Here is a 22,016-nt window from a genome sequence, read left to right as displayed (position 1 = left end):
TTTTCAAATGTTTTCAGAGAAAGAAAATCAAGCTGTAGAATAGCCCAGCCAATCACCTAACTTGAATCCGATAGAAAATACAAAATAAAGATCAGATTTAATACGAGACCCACAGAACCATCAAGATTTTTACTGTCTGTTGACGTCTGTGAAAAAAATCACACCTGAGCAATGCATGCGACTTCATTCTCCATATGGGAGGTGTCTTTAAGATGCCATCACCAAAAAAGCCTTTTATATAAAGTATTAAATACATTTCAGTAGTTCAGTACTTTCGTCATGTGTCATTTCATGGTTAATACAAATAATTTATTTTTTATTTATTTATTTTTTTTTAGATTTTTGGTTTGCATTGTTTGGGTTTTAACTAAAATCTGGTTACATTTTCATGTCAACAGCTCCTTTAAAATGTTTTTCCCAGAAAAAAAAAAAACATGGCGTGTTGAATATTTCCCCCTCTGTAAGTATGTAATATTCAATATATTCCTAAAAGCTGAGGTTTAAAAAAAAAAACTAAAATTTTTGTCATTATCAGTGCTGAAAACTGTTGTGTTGCTTAATGCAAAATCCCTTGACTATTTTGAAAATGCAATTATTATCTGGTACTTAATGAATGATAGTGAATGTAGGTTGTTGTACCTGTCCACTGGACGGGTCATTGACCTCTTTATACAAGCTGATGTCCAGATAGTATCCAGACTCATTGGTGAGAAAGAGGCGTATGGGAATAACATCTCCAGTGGTGGTGAGGCGGATGTTGATTTTCAGCTCAGCCTGGAGAACTCGCAGCTTCCACAGTCGACTACCGTATCGCATCACCATGGAGCGGACAGACTCCTCTATCTGTAGTAGAAGAAAACCTCTGACCGCTACAGCTCATGAGCAATTGCAGTTGTTTTGTTATTGAATCTAACCTTGTATGGGTCCATAATAACAGTGGGTACAAAATTGAGGAAGATGTGATTGCAGTCAGTCCGAGTGGGTGTGTTACTAAAGGCCACCTCCAGCTCATCCATCGCCTCCAGCAACAGCCTCTCACCCTCATTCTGCAAATACTCAAAAGAGGCCTCCTACAGAGTCCAAACAAAAGTAATAAAAAAAATAAATCATATTTTCCCATTTTGTTATTTTTTAAAACCGCATACAACAGAACATATTTTAAACAATGAAACCATTTTTTCTCTCTTTATTCTTTTATTATAGGAATACTCGTATGTTTGCATATTATTTCTGTAACTATTATGATTTTTTTTAGTTTTTTCTTTGTGATTTGGAATTATGTTTATATATATAAATATATAAACATTTTTTTTAAGGTTTAAAGATTTTGTTGAACAAGAAGAAAAGGAATCAACAATAAAATAAAATAAATTATTTTTAGTGAATGAAGTTAATCAAAATGTGGCGGCTAACAATTATAAGTGTGTTGTGTTAATTGTTTTTATCCTTAAAGTAATTTTGGTATTTACTTATTTGTAGATTTCTATTTCTTTTTTTTAATTTGATTTCTACAAAATTAAAAAAAATTATGATTCCTATGTTTGAAAAACAATTATTTTATTATAGCAATACTTGTTTGTTTGCATATTACTTCTGTAACTATTATGATTTGTTTAGCTTTTTTCTTGGAATCGTGATTTGGAATAATTTATATACAACATCCCAACATTTTTTTAAGGTTTAAAGATATTGTTTAATGTGAAGAAAAGGAATCTCAACAATAAAATAAAATAAAATAACAAAACAAAACTAAATAACAAAATAAAATAAAACAAAACTAAATAAAATTAAAAACAAAACAAAATAAAAAACTAACCAAAACAAAAAACAAAACAAGGATGAACAATATTTAGTATCGATTTGCAATCCAGATTATCTTTAAAAAGAAATGTACATGGTATAGGTAAACATTAGGTTAAGTCCAAATGGTCAACAAGAAATATCTATGCGGCTTCAAATATTTTCAGTGAATGTATTGTTTTGATTGTTCTTATGATGTATTTGAATCCTTAAAGTAATTTTGGTATTTACTTATTTCTTGATTTTATTAAATTTTTTATTTTTTTTTATTTCTACAATTTCAAAACAATGATGATTTTTATGTTTGGTTGTTTTGTGTACCCAATGTGGAAAACCCTACATACTAAAAATCTGTATGAAAATGTGTAAACTACAATAAAATACTAAATAAAAAAGAAAGAAAATGTAACTGCTCCATTTAAATAATATACAGTATCTCATTAAGCCATTTTTTAAAAAACAAGCGCATTATGAGAATTTCCAAATGAGCAATATTACCCGGAATGGGTATTAATATTTAGAAAAAGCATGTTGTGTAAGCATGGCACTAGTAAAGTTGTGTAGTACCACGCATACACCACACACTTATATCAGCTCCGTCTGATAAACACATTAATGATAAATACTACAAAAATAAATCCACGGTCGCCTTAGATAAATTTCTGCCCCCAAAAAATTAGGCAAATTAAAAGGACTCACCTTGGTGATGAGGTCAGAGTGGCGAATGATGGCTCTGATAAAGAAGCGATAATCAGTGACCTCTGCGCCCTCTTCCACACGAGCAGCACCCAAGTACAGCTGCATGCGGTGGTGAGCACAGGGAACAGCCTTCAGGTCAAAGTTACGCATGCGGTTTAGCTCCAGCTGGAAGGCCAGAGCAGGCTCCAGGTTACGGTAGATTCTGTCTTCATGGAACTAGAGAAAAAGTGTAAAAGAGGGTTGTTCAGCTGCTACTTTATAATGTACATTTGTGACCCAGGACCACAAAAACAGCCCTAAGTGTGATTTAGTTGAAATTGAGATTTATCCATAATAAATACATTTCCATTGATGTATGGCAGGGATGTCCAAAGGGCCGGTGTCTTGCATAGTTTAACTCCAACTTCCTTCACCACACCTCCTTGGAATTTTCAGGTGTACCCAGAAAGAGCTTTAATAGCTAGTTTAATTTTCTTTAATTGGGCATGGAACTAAAATATGCAGGACACCAGCCCTGCAGTACTGAGTTTGGACACCCCTGATGTATGTTTTGTCAATATAGGACAATATTTGGCAGAGATATACAACTATATGAAGATCTAGAATCTGAGAGTTCAAAAACATCTAAATAATTAGAATATTGTATTTAAAGTTGTCCAAATAAAGTTCTTAGTGATGCATATTAATAACAAAAAAATAGTTTTGATGTATTTACAGTAGAAAATTATTCCAATGTTTGTTTTTGCATCAAGTAAAATAAAAATTAATGATTTTGACCCATATTTTGTGAAACATAAGACTGTTGTTGTGGTCAATGGTCACATTTTTAAACAATCAAATCAAAAGATTTATCACTTACTTCATCTCTGGCTCTAAACGTGAAGTATTTTGGGAACTCCCGCTAAAGGCAAGGAAGGTTTTTTTTATTTTTAAATCAGGATAATTTATTTAGGATGCATATTAGATGAACATTTACCTTTTGTGCAACTAAAAATGTCACTCTTCTGATTCCGTAATCATAGAGTAGAGATTTCTGAAATGAAACGCAAAGAGAGTCAAGTCACTCAGAGGAACACAAAGCTAAATGGCCAACAATCTGTAAAACACTTACTTTGGAGTGAGCAAAGGCAGTGAAAGCTGTGACTAAAGCATCATCATCTTCTGTGTCTGCTTGTTTAATTGACACATTTATGATGTGAATAGGGTTTTCCTTCATGTTCTGAAATAAATAAAGAACACGTTTAATAGATAGAGTACTGAAATAGATGGAGAACTAATCGCCTCACAGTGGGAAGGTCGCTGGTTCGAGCCTCGGCTGGGTCAGTTGGCGTTTCTGTGTGGAGTTTGCATGTTCTCCCCGTTTTCACGTGGGGTTCCTCTGGGTGTTTCAGTTCCCCCCACAGTCCAATGACATGTGCTATAGGTGAATTGAATAAACTAAAATAGCCATAGTTTATGTGTGTGAATGTGTATGGATGTTTCCCAGTACTGGGTTGCAGCTAGAGGGGCATCCAATGTGTGAAGCATATGCTGGAAAGTTGGCGGTTCATTCTGCTGTGGTGAACCCTGATGAATAAAGGGACTAGGATGAAGAAAAATTTATAATTTAATGAAATTGCAATCTTACTTTACAGCTCTCCCCATCACAGAATGTGGAACAGCCATCAAAAAACAGAGAACTTTCACACAGCGGATCCACAAAGCGACAGATCACTTCATCAAAGCACCTGCAATAAAATTAAACCCCAGATCAGACCAAACCGTACATTTTTTTAACCATTTGATCTCGCAAAATAATGTGACCTTTATAAAACTAAAACCGTGAAGGCACCTTTTGAAGTGGTCAAAGCTATGGAAGGCAACCATGGCTCCCATCCTCTGGCAGGGGGGTGAAAGCGCCCCCTCTAGAAAGAGCTCACTGCCTTGACGGCGCATTGCCGGAAACTCTCCCGAATCGTTGACAGGAAGGGTCAGTCTGAGAAAAAGAGATCACTGTGTGTGTTTAAACGAGCGCACAAAACAGCAAAAGCTTGACAGAACCAATTACAGACAGAAATGCTAAACTAAATGGCACTGATTGTGCAAGTTTAGATGCAAAATATGCAGTAATAATTTCTATATAGACTCATCTAGACTGAATTTGGACTATGGGGCTCATTTAAATTAAATTAATGGGTTGATCAAAATAAAATTAGCACTTTCTGATTGGAAGCAAATTTAAGAGCAATTTAGAGTTCACAAATGATGTGAGCCGTTAAATCTAGACAATACAATTACAAATTACTTTCCCCTTTAGGCATGTATCGTTTGCACCCAGCATGCATTGCTGCAGACAGACTATGCGGTACTGTACACACAAGGCTGGCTGGTTGCAGGAAGGAGCTGTACTCTACCTGTTCAAAGTAGGACTGCTCCCTCTGAAATGAGAGCAGGTGAGTGTTAGCATTTGATGGTCATCCTATAGCTTGGGATCCATTTCTTATTATGATCTGTTAAAACAGTCTTAATAGAAATCCTTAAAATAGATCCAGTTTCCATTATTTATCATTAGGATAAGCAAAAACTCATTAGCAAATCAAAGTCACGGTAAGGGAATCATTTTATGACAAAACACCAAGAGTAAAACGACAATTTTAGTGTGCTATTTGTATACAGGAAAACCCAGTTAACGTGATTTAGTGTGATTGACCAATCTGCATTGAGTTAAAGAAACATACCAGGTTTTTTAAAGAACTTAAGAACTCCATACCACTTCCATGCATCCATACCACATTATATTTTTATTATTAACGATTATTTTGATAAAAGATGGAAACTTGTCTTTAATTAATTTATGATGTGTAAGACATTATACAGGGACAATTTTGAGTCCATATCAACAGAAATATGTATATACCCAACAGGCACAGGATGTCAACATGTTGTCAGATTGACATTGTACCCCAACATCACGGGGACATTGCACTTTGTTTGGAAATTAAAAACGGGTTAATGTCAGAACCCAACAGGCCGAAGTTGGTTTAAGTTTGTGTTCACTTTCCAACACAATCTAAAATCAACCAAATACAGTATCAATGTCATTTGACGTTCTTTTTGGATGTCATAATTACGTTGTCAGTAGTTGCTGCCTAGACACTGAATTTTGGTCACCTGATGTCACGACCTTAATGTAACCTAATATTAACGTCTTATGATGTTGTGTGCCTGCTGGGTAGTCAATAATTCAGTTTATAACAATAATCTGTTTTGATTTCAGGTCAACATATACCCAGCCAATTTATTAGGCACATCTGTACTTCTGCTGGATAGCAAAATCAATAAGCCAGTCAACACCTGGTCAATGATGGATCAAACGGACCAATAGAATCATGTCAAAAATTAATTTAAGTGATATACAGTAGCTGTTTAACTGATATTATAACTGAGATTTTAATACATAACCATCTCTTGAGACAATGGTCAGAAAAAAATAAATATCCATTGAGTGGTAGCTGGGTGGGTGAAAAGCCTTTTCAGAGGAGAATGGCCACACTGTAAAACACTTGACTTTAAAAAAAAGTGAGTAAATACATTGTTTTTAAAGTGATTAGATGTGTTGTTTTAAAGTGATAAGTTGATTTTACTTAAAGTGAGTAAACCCATTGCGTTAAAATTATCAAGTAAATAAATTAGTTGCTTAAGTACAAAACGGCTTAATGTTATAGATGTTACATAGCTAAATCTATGCCACAAAGAATTAAGGGAGTTCTGAAGGCAAAAAGGGATTAAACCTGGTCTTAGCAGATGTACCTAATAAAGTGGCCGATTAGTATATTTAATTTAAGTGTAGTTAAAAATGTAACTACGATACAGTGCAAAATATCTGCAATTTAATAACATGTTTACCATTTTCTTTAATATTCAAAGCAAGTTGATCAACCATTTAAATCACCCCCAGAATGATGGTATGAAATCATTTACCCCAATGCTGTGCTCAATCCCATATCCCATAGCTTAGTAAAAGAAACCCAAACCAGGCTTCAGCCCAAAGGTAGGAAGTTAGGAATGTGAGACATGATTTGTTTTTGTGCACTCTGTTATAATGTACTACATTAGAGAGATGCTAATAAATAGAAAAGCGCATTACGTGGATTTGGGCATGTGCTGGCTCACTGTGGCGTTAGGCTCTCTTTCAGAGGGAAGATAAAACATTGTCAAAATAAGAGAACACATGGTATAGAAACATCCAGTTGTAGGTGTACAGCAGTTTTGTATTATTCTATTGCCTAATCTGTGTAGTCTGTTAAGAACCACAGCAATGAACTTCAATGCTTTCACACGTTTCGATTCACATAAAAAAATGGTTGGCCACAAGACTCCCATTGTGTTTATATTTTGTAGTCATGGGAGTAAATGGGACATTTTAGCTCTGGATCAACTCCTATTGAGGATATAAAGATCTACGTGTGGCTTCTGCTGTACCTGTTTGGGTGGGATGATGGTAACATGAACTGGAAATCCACCGCACATGTCCCATCCTGCAGCTGATGGTGCTGAAGACTGTTTAGCTCATAAGCTATATAAGCCCTCCGTACATAAACCTAAAGAATTGCCGGAAAGTTAAAAAAATTGACAATAACTTGACTAAGCATTTGGATAGATGAGATCAGACTTCACTGACCTCTAATGCAGCCATGCAAACCACACGGTTGTTGTGGTAGAAAAAACTGGGCAAGACGTCAAAGATGGAGGTCTCAGATAAGATTAGTTTCTGCAAATACAGGATTTCTTACTGTCAGGCCATCAAATTAGAATAATGTGTTAAAATGTGAAGAAAATACATGCTGCTGAACCACCTTGAGGTTTTCAGGACAAAACTGATGCCCATACATATCAATAGCTGATAAAAAGATGGATTCCACCTGGTTGTGCCTGAGTTCATATGAGGGCAAATGAGAGGCGATCAACACCTGTAGAGAGATAAAGTCATTGAGGCTGCTCACTATATCGATACTCAAAAAAACAAAAAAAACAAAAAACAAAAAAAAACAGCTTTATCTGATGATGATACCTAACATGTTTGTGGATCGAATACTTTGAGGATAACACATACACTTATTATATAAATACACTTCATTGAACATGTAAACATAGACATTACCTATATACTATATAACAGCAGGTTAACTATGTTTATATACACTCACCAGCTACTTTATTATAGGTACACCTTACTAGTACCAGTACCAAGTAATCCTTCATGGCATAGATTCAACAAGGTACTGGAAATATTCCTCAGAGATTTTGGTTTATATTGACATGATAGCATCACACAGTAGCTGCAGATGAACCTCTGCGAATTGTAGCCTCAGTTTCCTGCTCTTAACTGACAGGAGTGGCACCCGGTGTGCTCTTCCGCTGCAGTAGCCCATTTGTTTCAAAGTTTGACATGTTGCACTTTCAGAGATGCTCTTCTGCATACCCCAGTTGTAATAAGTGGTTATTTGAGTTACCGCTGCCTTTCTATCAGCTCAAACCAGTATGGCCATTCTCCTCTGACCTCTGGCATCAACAAGGCATTTGCGCCCACGGAACTGCCACTCACTAGATATTTTCACTTTTTTAGACCGTTCTCTGTAAACCCTAGAGATGGTTGTGCGTAAAATCCGAGTAGATCAGCAGTTTCAGAAATACTTAGACCAGTCCGTCTGGCACCAATAACTATGCCACGTTCATTCATTCATTCATTTTCCTTTCGGCTTAGTCCTTTTATTAATCTGGGTTCGCCACAGCGGAATGAACCGCCAACTTATCCAGCTTATGTTTTACACATCGGATGCCTTTCCTGCTGCAACCCATAACTGGGAAACATCCATACATACCCATTTACACACAAACACTACGGACAATTTAGCTAAAAGAATTCACCTGTACCACATGTCTTTGACTTGTGGGGGAAACCAGAGCACCCGGAGGAAACCCATGCAAACTCCACACAGAAACGCCAACTGACTCAGCCACAGCTCGAACCAGCAACCTTCTTGCTGTGAGGCAAACGTGCTACCCACTGCACCACCGTGCAGCCTCATGCCATGTTTAAAGTCACTTAAATCAAGTTGGACAGGTGTACCATATAAAGTGGCCGGTGAGTGTGCAATATCTTTAACTGTTAAAAGCTATTAACCTAGTTAAAGTTATAAGTTACTAATAAAATTATGATAAGTAATAACCTTAATTTTTTTATTTGATTGATTTGATGTAATATTGTGCACCTTTTGTAAAGCAGTTTCGAAACAATAATTATTTTGAAAAGACAAATAAACTTAAATGAATAGAATTGAAACATCATGTATTTTTCAGGATTCTTTGTTCTTTGTAACATCATAAATGTTTTGGCTGTCACTTTTGATCAGTTTAATACATCCATTCTGAATGTAACATACATGCTGCTAAAATAATGTTACTAATTGTAAAATGATATTTTGAGCAAAGCCAGCAAAACTGCATGAAATAAAGGCATTACTATTTTCAGTGACTGTCACAAATTCAGTCCACACCATACCTGTCTGGCCCTAAGTGCCACTTTAGAGTTTTCCATTTTACTGAGTTGTGTAAGCTCATCCAGAATGACCATGAGCTCATCAGCAAGCATTGGGTCCCGGCCACACAGCTGGTCCTGAAAAAAAAAAAAAGAGATCCTTTTTAAATCAAATAATAACAAGATATGTCCATCAATCCTTATTAACTAATTGAGTTACATTAACCCTCAGATGAAGCAATCATAATTTCAATTTCCATCCCTTTGTATAATACATACGCACTGTTCATGTGTTTAGAAAGCATCTTACTATGAGCATGGTGACGAGGACGTTCTTCTTGGAGACCTGAGCATGAGAAAAGATGCACTCCAGCACTGGGGTCATGTCCGGCTTATACTGCTCTCTGAGATTGATCACACACTTGTCATAGTGAGCTGTCAGAGAAAATGAGAGTATTTTAATTGCTTTTATGAGAGTATTTATAGTCTTCAAACTGCATTTGAACTTTTTGCAGATGTATTCTTCGCAATCTCTGATGGACTGCTACAAGGTAAATCAAAATGATTGAATCAAAGAAATATATGAACATGAGAGAAAGATTTGTTTAATATGGAAAAGACACAACTGAAGCTGACACAATAAAAATATTTTTAAATAGTTTTATCCGTTTATAGAAACATTTTATATTTTTAATTAATGTGACCTTGGTCCACAAAACCAAAATGTCTTAGATTGCATGCATATATTTGCACCAATAGCTGGGTCAAAATGATCATTTTTTCTTTTATGCCAAAAATCCTTAGATTATTAAATACAGATCATGTTCCATTTAGCAAATGTCCTACTATAAATATCTAAAAAGTAAATTTCTGATTAGTAATGTGCATTGTTAAGCACTTTTAAAGGTGATGTTTCTCAATATTTAGATTTTTCTGAACCCTCAGATTGCAGATTTCAAATTGTAAGAGGCAATAATATCATAAGCATTTGTTTATGTGACAAAACATGTCTTTTTGACTCAAGAAGGTCCATACTGACTACAAAGGCAAATACTGATAAGATCAGGGCCTGATATCTGAACTTTGGGGGTTTTAAGATGTGGTCACATGTTGATTGGTCAGTTTGAATGTCTCAGCATTTGGGCTTTAGGCACATGGTTAAGAAAGATACAAAATAGGAGGTAAACCTCTCTTTTCCTGGCCTGTCTTTTCTTGGTCTGTTTCTCTCATGCACTGCTCCTCTCCTCCTCTGGAGTCTATCTTCTCTGACTCTACTGCAATCAGGCTAACTTCTGGGCCTGCTCTCTTTGTCTCTCTCTCCTGCTGTGTATCTCCTTCTACTTCAGGTAACTTTAATTTTACATTTAAGCACGGTACAATTTATATCATATGTTTTATCATTTCATATTTTATCATTTTAAACAGTTATTTTGTACTTAATTCAGTTTTAACCACAGAGAATTATTGTCATTAAATCATCTCATTTTCAAGTATTTGTTTACTTTTGATTTAACATCAACACTTAACTGTTCCATATTGCAATACAATACAATCACATAATATCAACGCTCTCCCACATTTATAGCTATTAATACTGCCCTTATTTCCGTTTTTTGGTATGAGATTGCAGAAGAATGGTTTGACTAGAAATTTATTTTTTTTACCATCATACTGATAACTTTTTAGTCGCTCGGCAGAACTACAGTTCGAATCGTTGTGGTTTAAAACCCATTCTTACAAAATAGTTGCATCTCTGCCAAATATTGTCCTGCCATAACAAACCAATACATCAATGAAAAGATTATTTATCCTGCTTGTAGGTGATGTAAAAATATAAAATTTCCAAATATTGACAAACATGAGTTTTGACTGGATTAGTGATCCACGCAGGGTCAAATATTGCAAAGTCAGAATTATTAGCCCCCTCTGTTTATGTCCCAAGTTTCTGCTTCACAGAGAGAAGATTTTCTAAACACATTTGTAAACATAATAGTTTTAATAACTCATTTCTAATAACTGTTTATTTTTATCTTTGCCATGATGACAGTAAATAATATTTTACTAGTTCTTTTTCAAGGCACTTCTATACAGCTTAAAGTGACATTTAAAGGCCTAACTAGGTTAATTAGGCTAACTAGGCATGTTAGGGTAATTAGGCAAGTTATTGTATATTGATGATTTGTTCTGTAGACAATTGAAAAAAAATAGCTTAAAGGGGCCAATAATGTTGACCTTAAAATAGTTTTTATTTAAAAATTAAAACCTGCTTTTAATCCAGCCGAAATAAAAAAAAAGAAAAAAATATTATCAGACATACTGTGAAAATTCCCTTGCTCTGTTAAACATCATTTGGGAAATATTTAAAAAAGAAATAAAAATCAAGGGGAGCTAATAATTCTGAATTCAACTGTACGTATTTTCAAAAAATGTGACAGATTAGACTAAATGGGAGGAGCCAGACGGGTACAACAACAGCATACGCAATTAATTAACAACCTCAGTGCTCACAACACATTTTTCTTTAAACGTTTATTTAAGGTTAAAGTTATTGTGTTTCCCTATGGGAAAAAAAAATGAATGTAGTTTTTAATTCCAGAACCTGACAGTTTTGCTCTATTATAAATGTTACATTGTTACATTTACCTTGCTGAAATTGCATCTCCACCTGAAGGTAGTGTTTCAAAAGATCCAGAACAACAGATTTCATGTAGCCCCTAATGCCGCTACGGTATCTAGAAATCATTTAAAAAAAACAGGTGAATATTGTCATTTCCTGTGTAACACAGCAATATTTGTTTATCTGAAGATTACAGCGGTAATAGCTTCAGTTTATCAGGCAGAGCGAGTCATCAGGCAGTTCTCACCTTTGCACCAATTGCACAATGCTCTGGGTGTTCATGAAGAAAATTTCCCGGTCTGCTTTCCTTTGAAGTGTGGCAGCATGGCTATCAAGTATATTTGCTATCTGAAAAAGTGATTGAAAACTTTTTTGCATCCACAAACTACTTACTATATATATATATATATATATATATATATATATATATATATATATATATATATATATATATATATATATATATATATATATATAAACCTAAAAAGTAACACAAAATGATACATTTTTACATTAAAGGTGCAATACAAGTCTTTTTTTTAAATGCTAATTTTTGTAGTGTTAGCCTGGGGCCACTGAAAGCCTATGTCCCATCATGCAAATCAACATCCAAAGTCACGCCTCCTGAACGAATGTAAATAGCATGCCATTTTCTGTCTAAACCAAGTCTATGAATGTGTCTATGGAGTAATCCTTTGTGCGCAAACAGTGTGCACAGAGGTATACAAGTACATATTTTGACAGGCAGGTAGAACAGCTTATTGTTGATTGGACCAATTGTTTTTATTGGACTTTTCTTGGTCGTACACCTTCCGCAGAAAATTAGAACAGATACAAAAATATTTGGACCACTTAATTTAATGATTTCTATCAGGATGTGAAGAGACTTTCAACCAGCATAATAAAAACGGGTTCACTTATTGCACCTTTAACTAAATTACAATCTTATTTAGTGACAATAGTGAAATCTGAAGGTTATAAATATAGATAAAAACATATGACATTAATGAATGAATATGGGTAAAAGATGAGATGTCCCATAAGTGATCAAACTGAAATGTTTGATATATAGGCTGAATGTCATTTTAGTGTGTGTCTTCTGTAAACCATGACAAAATATGATACAGGACACATTCTAAGGTATGAAAAACACCTAAACTCTTTTTATTTGATGACTGAAAAAACCTTTGTCTTTGACCTTATACTGCATGTAATGCCGTCTACAGATATGAGCACAATCTATGTTCCAGAGAAGCACATTCATTTTATCACTCACCCTTTGGCTGGGGAACTGACAGAGCACAGAGGTAATGTTACTGGCGTACTGTGCCATGACCTTTCGAATTGCCTTCTCCACAGTAACTGGAATTCGCCCTGCCACGCTGGTCATGATCTCCTGCAGTTCAAGTAGAGGCAGAGACGGATCCCGAAGCGTCTTCATCAGCGTGTCGACCCAGTTCTTCAACTGTGAAGACACATGGATAGTTAGATGAATGAACGTGATTTTTATGCAGCCTTGTGTTGCATCAGTGGATCGTGTTCTCACTTTCTGACTAAAATATGGCTCTGGCAGACAATATCCATCCATAATTTTCACCAGGTTCTCCAGAACATTGTGGAACACCTGGTGAAGCCTCTCTCCTACCATGGGTAACGGCTCCTGAGCTGGTAATGGCTCTGTGTTTGGTTTCACCTATAGAAATAAAAACAAAAGCTACATGAATAAAGATGGATTGAACTGAATTTACCTGTTGGAGACACATAATTGATCCCTCTCATCACAGAACGCAAAATTAATCAGTAAGTAGGAAAAACTGCAGCCACAAAAGGTCAACAAAATATGCACAAAACACATTAGAAATTAATAGTATTGCATTAAGTCTGAGATTAAATGGCATCTGCAAAACAAATTAGCAGCACACATTTTAATTATTATTATTGTTATTTTTAAACAGTTCAAGATAAAATTATTTGGACTAAAATTAAAATTTGGAGTAAAATTTGAATGATTTTTTTTTAAATGTTTCCCAATCACTTTAGTATAAATATGTCATTATTCTTTTTTATTCCAGCCAAACTAAAATAAATAAGACTTTCACCAGAAGAAAAATGTTATAAAATGTTATTGATCTGTTAAACAGCACTTTTTCACAGCAGGGCTGATAATTTTATCTTAAACTTTATCTAAGCTCCAGGGGCTGATTTAGCAATTTAGGGGCCATAAGCAAACTCCAGCCATGGGGCCCAAGTCCTGAAAAGCACTCTTTCTACTTTTATTTAATGTTTAATTATTTTGCTGTTGTTAAATACCACTCAATCTTCTTTTCTATGTTTTAGCTTAATGCAATCTCTACATTTTAAATGATTAGCTTTCTTAAAGTGAATTTACGACTAAAAATAATATATAAATTTGTAATAAATCTGACTGCTGTACTGCTCAATGCTTGTGGGTGGTGGATATTTTATTTTAGAATATTATTATTACACAAAATTACATTATTATCATGATATTATATTTCAGTGTGTATTAAATAATATTTAATTATGATAAAAATGGATTTGTTTGACACTGACTTTACAAAATGTGATAGAAAATGATGCTATCTATAGTATAATTTATACTTCTAGATATTTATTGGTGGCCCTAATCGGCCACTTATCTCGCTGGTTAAATACGCCCCTGCTAAGCTATACTCCACTGAAAACCAAAACACCTACGTGTTGCTTATGTTTTTTATTGTTTTATTTAAGTTTTTACACATATTGCTTTGATCTTATATCATACTCACACCTTATGAAAATTTACCATGGTTTTACTACAAAAAAATGTGCACAACATGGATTATGTTTTTAAACCATGGTAACCACAAACAACCGTAGTTGCTTCATTAACCATAGTTTAGTATTTGTTGTTCAATTGTGGTTCTATTCACAGCACTAAAAACAATGTTTACTACTGTACATTATAAAGCAATAGGTGAAGTCAAAGCTGTAAGTGTAGTCAAAAATGTCAACACTTTCCTAAGACTCTTAAAAAACAGTAAGTGGACTTCTTCACATGCTTCATCTTGTGAAAAAGAATGCTAAATGAAGTCACCTGATGAATACAGCTGGGGTCATCCAGGTCCATTAGGGCCACTATACAGCCAGGCTCCAATACTGTTCCTGGTCTTTTTAAAAAGCGAATACAACCAGAATGCTGGACATGCAGGGTCATCACCATCTTCATCACCTTAAAAAAAAGCAAAAAGAAAACAACCACTCTAACAAGTCAGTAAAATTGTTACATCCTCAGCAGTTACATGATATACAACCAAATAAATCTTGTAAAAAAAAAAAAAAAAACAGCTTAATTAAAAAGTAAAATACTTTGCTTCAATCGTCCTTACCTCAATTTCAGCATAAGGCTGGGAAGCCGAAACATGTGAACCATCAGTGACTACATACTGCAAAAGCTTGCCAGCAGAGGGCGAACGGAGCACCGTAGGGTCTCGCTCCTTCTCAAACACGCACGTTTTATTGCCCACTGTGACACGGTACCTGCAAATCAAATGACAGAAACCAAATAACTGTTAGCTGGTTCAAAAAAAAAAAGTACATTGTGATATATTGTGCCTCACTAACCTATCAATCTCCTCCTTCATGTAGGTTGTGTAGCTGCTGCCGCCATAGGAAAGCAGTAGACCACCATCACTGAGCCTATGGACATCAACTTCTATATCGGAGTCATTCATTATGATAACATATGTCGTAGGTGACTGACGGGCTACCTATACCATAGACACAAACAAATACATTCAAGTCTGATAATAAAAAAGCAATAGATTAATCAAAGTAGTTTTATATAGTGTTAAAATACCTTCAGGCAGTATTTGACGCCATCATAGATCAGATCAACATTAACTGTGTTGACCAAACTAGCAGCCGGCAACACCTGACCCCTGAAACATCCAGAAATCAATTAAAGTGGAGTTAAATAGAGTGGTTTCAATTGGCTTTCACACTGCAGCTAAATTCAGCTTTCAGCTCTCTTTTTAGTTCTTAAACTCGATACTTAAAATTTAATAACTATATATTATATTTTTATTACAAAACTTTGATATTGTTATCATGTACACTCTAAATATATTTTCTACCTACTTTAAAAAAAAGCATTAGACAAACAGCAACTCATCATAGTCTTAAGTCATTCTCAAAAACACTTGATCATTTATAACCAACACTCTCTTACTCTATCCTCAGATTATATTATCTGATCTTCTGATGAAAACACAAAATATTACTTATAGTGCCTGATTACGCCTGCCTGGTCCATGTATTTTCAAGTAATGCACAAGCCAATTTTTGTTTTTAACAAGCAAATTAAATGGAAATCAGGAAATGTAGCCCAACATACATCTTGAAAGCTATAAACTTCAAGCCAAAACAAATTTATTATTAGAGCAAAACGCAAGCATCATAACTTATTCAACATACAAATTACTTCATAATAGATTAAAAAATCAGCTACAATGCACATATTATTTAGACTAAAAAAGGGTTTGTACTTCACTCTTGTTCCACTAAAACATTGTCACAAGCGCACAAGATATGCTTCAGCATGGTTACTGTGCTATAAATTAAACATTTAAATTACTCCATTTTTGAGAGAGAAACGAGTAAGAATTGTAAAGGGTTCATATTAATTAGTCTTTAATATATACTAAATAAAATATTGTGCTTTTGTAATCAAATTAAAATATAATAATGTATTTCAGAATCTCGTTTTAATTCTGCCATTTGACATTAATTTAACATTCAAATTTATTTGTTTAGTGGTTAATAACTTCCCAAAAATAAATGAAAATTAAAAGAAAAATAAATGATAAATTCCAAACTATCATCTGTGGTGTTGCCGTTGCATTAGTGTTGTTATATTTGTCTATGAATAACACACGGACACATTTTTTTGCAAACATTTTGCGAGTAAAATCTACATGTGGTTTCAACAACCAGATGCACTGGACACGTCCAGTTTTGTCTGGAATGCATTCCAGACCATCTCCTAAAGCGGTTTGAATGAACTGCTTTATATCCATCTCAGATGCTTTTTTGGAGGGCACTTTATGTTTTCACAAATCAGCTATAGCTATTCAATTAGAAAAAAAAAAATACATGAAGTGACCAGGTGTTGACAGCCCCATATATGAACACAAATGTTTAGTACTTTTTGCTGTTTTGTTGTTGTTGCTTTGATCACTTGTATTGGGTTTTAGAATAATCTGCAAAATAATTAAATGTATATGTAAATGTAAATCAACTGTTTTCAACTAATTTCTTAGACAAATCTGAACTGAACTAAACTGAACTTAAACTTTAAAAACTAGACTGACACGGTTTATATTTACTAGAACTTATAGGTTAAGCTGCTTTGACACAATCTACATTGTAAAAGCGCTTTAGAAATAAAGATAAATTGAATTAAATTTACATTTACTCTGTATTCCGCACAGAACAAAATAGAAATCAGAAAATTTTGTCTAAGTATCTATGCAATTATGAAACAAAATTGTATGTAAAATTATTAATAACACAGATTTATAATGGAATTCGTTATTAACGAAATACATTGTGGAAGCTATGAACCTCAAACATCTTATACATCATACAAATCATTTCATAATAGTTTAAAATATCAGCTACAACGCACATATTATGTAGACTAAAGAACACTTGTTGAACTCTGTAGTTCACTTGTGCTTCAGCTTTTCCCAACACAAACATATTTGATAATTCATTTGAGTTGTAATTCATAAACATCATACAGTAATTTGATAATTCATAAACATCATATGGTAATGTTTTAGCAGCTACTAACCTTTCCAGTGAATGCAGGAAGTCAGACATGCTTTCTCTAAAACTTGCATCAGCCACTTGTAGAGCTCCGCATACCACACCTAACATAGTATCTGGCCTCTCTGCCTAAGTGAAACATACAATAAAACATCATCAAACAAGCATCAGTTTTCTTTCAATGGATTCATATGACCCAGGCAGAAACAGAACTTTGTTCATAGAGAAATTTTGGGACAGATCTGTTCCCACAACTGACTCATACCTGCACTTTATCAGCAATAAGGTGATCCAGCCAACCAGTATCAATGTCATTGTTTCTGAAACTTTCTGTTTCCAGCAGTTTTATGAGGTACTCCACTGTTGTCCTGAAGTCTCCTCTGATTGACAGCTCCTTCATGGCTACCACCATGTTCCTTTAGGTCATAAGAAGAAAGGCTTAATTCACACCATAAAAAGAAAGCTCTGTGTAATATTTTTTTATAAAGGGCACATTGGATAAAAAGGCGCAAAGCTTCAATTGCCTAGAGACTTACGAGATGGCCTCTTCTCGGTTCTCGCCCCAGGAGAAACAGTGTCCAAACTGAGAGTCTGCAAACTCATGTAGGCCTCCAGTTGCACCTACACTAAAGTAGCCCCATACATTCTTACTGCTACGGAAGTTCAGCTCCTGAACTGTACCTGAGCTTGGTTTAAAGCCCTTATGAGGACAAAAAAAGATAAATAAAATAAGCAGTCTTCTAATATAACTTCAATAATAATAAAAATATCTATAAATATCATTAAACATGCACCAATAATGCTGCTTTAAATAATCAGCGTAGAGACGTAATCACAGAAATACGTTTACATGACACAAGCTAAACTCTGCATATATAAATATATTCAAAATTATAGTTTGCTAAAAACATTTAAGACGAGTCAATGAATCTATCTGTCAAATTTTATTTATAAAACACTTTTAAAACAGCCAAAGTGAACAAAAATCTGTACAGAAGACTAAAACTCAACATAAAATACAATTAAAAAATGTATAAATACAAAAAAAATTAATAAATAAATTAATAAATAGAAATTAATTAATACAAAAATCAATTGATTTATTAATACAAAAATAAATAAATAAAAAAGTTTTTTCAGTCTTCAACAAGGCTGTATTCACTTTGAAAACAGCTCAGATACTTAATATATTTCATATCAAATTAAACCATCGTAAGTTTTTTTTTAGGATTTTTTGATCAGCATTTTGAATAGGCTTTTTTACACCACTCATTTTCATTCTTGAATACTCTTATGTCTTAAACCTAGATTAAAAAATCTCACCTCATCCGGGTTTTCACTGGTGATGCGTGCAGCTATGACGTGTCCCCGTGGACAGGGCATGCATTCTGGAGATTCAAAGTTAATAGTTGTGTCTCCCCATGGAGCTTCACCAAACAGGACACGGATATCCTTAATTCTGTAAAGAGGAATCCCCATCGCTATCTACAGAGACAGAATGAAGGCAGCATGCAGTATGGTCAGCATTTAACAATTATAGACATGTTGTTAATACCTCTACTGTATCCTCCTGACCTGTAGCTGTGCTGCAGGAAGGTTGACGTCAGCAATCATCTCCGTACAAGGATGCTCCACCTGAAGTCGAGGATTCAGCTCCAGGAAGTGGAAACTTCCATCCTCAGAAAACAGATATTCCACTGTACCAGCGCTCACATAGCCCACCATTTTAGCCAGACGAACTGCATACTGACACAGAGAGCACAATATAAACTGTGCATGCCAAATCTTGCTCTGCCTTTTAACACCATTTTTAAATGATAGCTGAATTTTTTTTGTTTTTTTTTTATTATTTACTCAATCTGCCTACATTTTAATACAAAGAATATAATTTTAAATAGATTTACAAATCAATATTTAGAGTGATGCAAAACAAAAGCATCAATTTAATATCAACAGGGGGTATTCTAACATTTGCAACATTTCAACAACAACTGCTCTTGAATTTAATAGCTGCTATCAGATCCTTGACTATAAATGTCATTTTATGTCACTGCACATCACCTATTAACCACTTTTTGCTTTATGAACAAATAGTGCAACCTAATCAAGTCTCTAAAGGTGATTTACAAAAGATCATACAAAAGTCAGCAAGGTCAGAAACTATTCAAATACTTTTGTCTTACCTGCTCCATTTGCTCAAAAGTGATGGTGGAGGCAATGCTGGCAGGAGCTTCTTCTATGATCTTCTGGTGACGGCGCTGGATAGAACAGTCTCTGCCAAACAGAGAGATGGCATTGCCATATTGGTCGGCCAAGATCTGCACCTCCAGGTGGCGTGCGTGTTCGGCTAGTTGCATTATGAAGATGGGTGAACCTGGCACCTCAGCCTGCACCTGTAGCACAGAACATAGACAGCATGCTGTGAATATATATATCAAAGTAAAACATTACTGTAAAATATGCATGATATTGTATACTGTACCTGTCTGAAAAGGCTAGGAAAGTCTTCAGAACTTTCAACTTTTCTTATGCCTTTACCTCCACCTCCCTCTGATGCTTTGATGACCACAGGGTAGCCAATCTTTTCTGCACTCTAAATGTAATAAAAACATGAACATTTCCTGCTTGTTATCAAACTATTTCATAACTGTAACAAGAGGCAATTCAATCATAACTTAATGTTAAAACAGCTATCAGAACATTATTTATCAATATGTGGCTCTTTTTGGATTCTCGGAAGTTAAGGAAATAAAAGTGTAAAACAGGAAATACGTTGAGATCATTGTATTTGTTTCATCCATCAAAATGGTGTGGAAACAGCTTTAGGTTTTTACATATTACCCCAATTTTGCCTGGCATGTTAAACTGCATTATGAAGTGTCCATGTGTGCCAGTAAAGCATCTTCATGGTAGACATAAACTTAAAATAAAATAATGAATCTAAACAAAATTTTCCACAAACTTTTTGGAATATTTCTGGGTTTTTAATAATGTATTTACATTATGATAGAACACATAAAATACTCAATGGTCAAATAACCTAATTCTGCTAAATAAGGTGGCAATGCATGTAGTCATTTAAACTATTTACCCATCCTCCTTGAGGTCATAAACAGCTTATAAGAACCACAAAGTGCTTTAAAATGTGCATTTTATTCAATGTTTGATGTAATCTCAACCAAAATATAAAGAGAATGGGGCATAAAGCAGCTTACCCCTTTAAAAAAAACAATCAATAGAGTTTTGTATGATGTGCTTTGGGTATGAGGTGGTGTGAAAAAAACAATGATCCAATTAGCTTGAAGTGACAGATTGCAAGCTTTGTAAATTTTAGATCTCTTAAATGGAAAGTTGTCACTGTTTTGGAGCACACTGGTTTATGGATAGTCTTAAAACTAACATGCTGATACTAACGTCTAAAAAACTTTATTTTAATTTCATGGGACAGTTAACTAAGTCTTTTATAAAGCTCAAATAACTACAAAATAAACCCGTTTGGGAGTTGTCAGCATATTGGTATGGACGTAAAACAAGCTTATTAGCTGGGCTTCCAAACAAATGTAAACAAATCTTTTCAAAGTTTTTTAAATGAGGAAAAATGCATTTTATCAGGTTAGGTTTCATTAGGGCGTTAGATTGGCTAACTGTAGTATTGGTAACCAAGTAACTAACAATTAACAAGATAACAATAATGGAGACAGGATAGCCACATGGGTGGAATGTCCGACTGAGTCTTTAATAGGAAATTGCAATTCCATTTCCCATTACTTAGTCAAAAACCACCTCAATCGAGAGAAAACAAATATTTGAAAATTGCCATTTCCATCACTAATTTCTTATATGATACTTCAAAATGTGCATTAACACAAGGTAACGGAACTATATTAATTCTGTAGTGAAACCCACCGCTAGTCCCTCATCCACATCTTTAACACAACCCTGCACATATAGTTCAGGAGGAACGCTGATCAAACGACCCTGCCTCTGCTCTTCTTCTGCCCATTCAACACTCAGACCTGAAAAAAAGACCAAGAGCAAGAGATGAAGGCATCACAATGAGAGCTTAAGGAACAGCTCATGACATGAACCGCGTTTCCCACCAGTTCCACTCCAGGGCAGCGTGGGAATGCCTGCGCTCTGAGCTACGATTGAAGATGCCACTTTATCTCCTAATGCCCACATGGCTTTACTGGACGGCCCTGAAAAAGACAACTCCATTAACATCTTTTATCCTCAATTCCATACAGAAATCTTATACATCACAATATATCCAACTCACATATATGACATACAAGTTCATGTTTGGATTGCACATATAGATTTACAAATATGTACATATAGTATAAAAAATGGGCTACAAATATATGATTATAATTATATATACATTATAGGCCCAAATTATTTACATCCCTGGCAAATTCTCACTTAAATGTAAATAAAATCTGCGATTTTGTTTTTTGTACACCGTCTTATTATTTTTTGGGAGAAGCCAGTCTCATTTCTGGTCAAACAAAAACAACATATTCATTTATATATGGCTTCTTGTATGAC

At 34.6% G+C, this 22,016-nt stretch overlaps 1 protein-coding gene across 21 annotated transcripts in view; it reads right to left on the bottom strand.

The window, feature by feature from the left end:
- acacb (acetyl-CoA carboxylase beta) overlaps nucleotides 1–22,016 on the bottom strand; it is a 50,714-nt gene that overhangs the window by 17,477 nt on the left and 11,221 nt on the right. For 6 of the 21 annotated variants that reach the window (XM_087253325.2, XM_087253324.2, XM_087253317.1 and 3 more), the window contains 30 exons: nucleotides 21,566–21,664; nucleotides 21,372–21,481; nucleotides 19,948–20,058; nucleotides 19,649–19,858; nucleotides 19,041–19,211; nucleotides 18,789–18,950; nucleotides 18,002–18,165; nucleotides 17,731–17,881; nucleotides 17,491–17,594; nucleotides 15,493–15,574; nucleotides 15,258–15,403; nucleotides 15,023–15,173; nucleotides 14,731–14,865; nucleotides 13,180–13,326; nucleotides 12,910–13,098; nucleotides 11,881–11,981; nucleotides 11,660–11,748; nucleotides 9,327–9,451; nucleotides 9,041–9,154; nucleotides 7,335–7,448; nucleotides 7,160–7,249; nucleotides 6,961–7,079; nucleotides 4,331–4,474; nucleotides 4,127–4,226; nucleotides 3,611–3,718; nucleotides 3,476–3,532; nucleotides 3,359–3,400; nucleotides 2,500–2,715; nucleotides 915–1,070; nucleotides 640–843 (listed from right to left, as the gene is read on the bottom strand). In XM_087253325.2, the coding sequence (XP_087109451.1) occupies nucleotides 640–843; nucleotides 915–1,070; nucleotides 2,500–2,715; nucleotides 3,359–3,400; nucleotides 3,476–3,532; nucleotides 3,611–3,718; nucleotides 4,127–4,226; nucleotides 4,331–4,474; nucleotides 6,961–7,079; nucleotides 7,160–7,249; nucleotides 7,335–7,448; nucleotides 9,041–9,154; nucleotides 9,327–9,451; nucleotides 11,660–11,748; nucleotides 11,881–11,981; nucleotides 12,910–13,098; nucleotides 13,180–13,326; nucleotides 14,731–14,865; nucleotides 15,023–15,173; nucleotides 15,258–15,403; nucleotides 15,493–15,574; nucleotides 17,491–17,594; nucleotides 17,731–17,881; nucleotides 18,002–18,165; nucleotides 18,789–18,950; nucleotides 19,041–19,211; nucleotides 19,649–19,858; nucleotides 19,948–20,058; nucleotides 21,372–21,481; nucleotides 21,566–21,664 (3,911 nt within the window). Of the gene's footprint in view, nucleotides 1–639; nucleotides 844–914; nucleotides 1,071–2,499; nucleotides 2,716–3,358; nucleotides 3,401–3,475; nucleotides 3,533–3,610; nucleotides 3,719–4,126; nucleotides 4,227–4,330; nucleotides 4,475–4,892; nucleotides 4,917–6,625; nucleotides 6,668–6,960; nucleotides 7,080–7,159; nucleotides 7,250–7,334; nucleotides 7,449–9,040; nucleotides 9,155–9,326; nucleotides 9,452–11,659; nucleotides 11,749–11,880; nucleotides 11,982–12,909; nucleotides 13,099–13,179; nucleotides 13,327–14,730; nucleotides 14,866–15,022; nucleotides 15,174–15,257; nucleotides 15,404–15,492; nucleotides 15,575–17,490; nucleotides 17,595–17,730; nucleotides 17,882–18,001; nucleotides 18,166–18,788; nucleotides 18,951–19,040; nucleotides 19,212–19,648; nucleotides 19,859–19,947; nucleotides 20,059–21,371; nucleotides 21,482–21,565; nucleotides 21,665–22,016 lie in introns of all 21 variants that reach the window. The other 15 variants (XM_087253316.2, XM_087253314.2, XM_087253315.1 and 12 more) reach the window with 3 other exon arrangements.

The sequence above is a fragment of the Danio rerio genome, chromosome 5 (assembly GCF_052040795.2).
Source record: "Danio rerio strain M-AB ecotype USA chromosome 5, GRCz13ab, whole genome shotgun sequence".
Taxonomy (NCBI): Eukaryota; Metazoa; Chordata; class Actinopteri; order Cypriniformes; family Danionidae; genus Danio; species Danio rerio.
The sequence above is the reverse complement of the archived record's forward strand: the minus strand, read 5'-3'. Positions and strand labels throughout refer to the sequence as shown.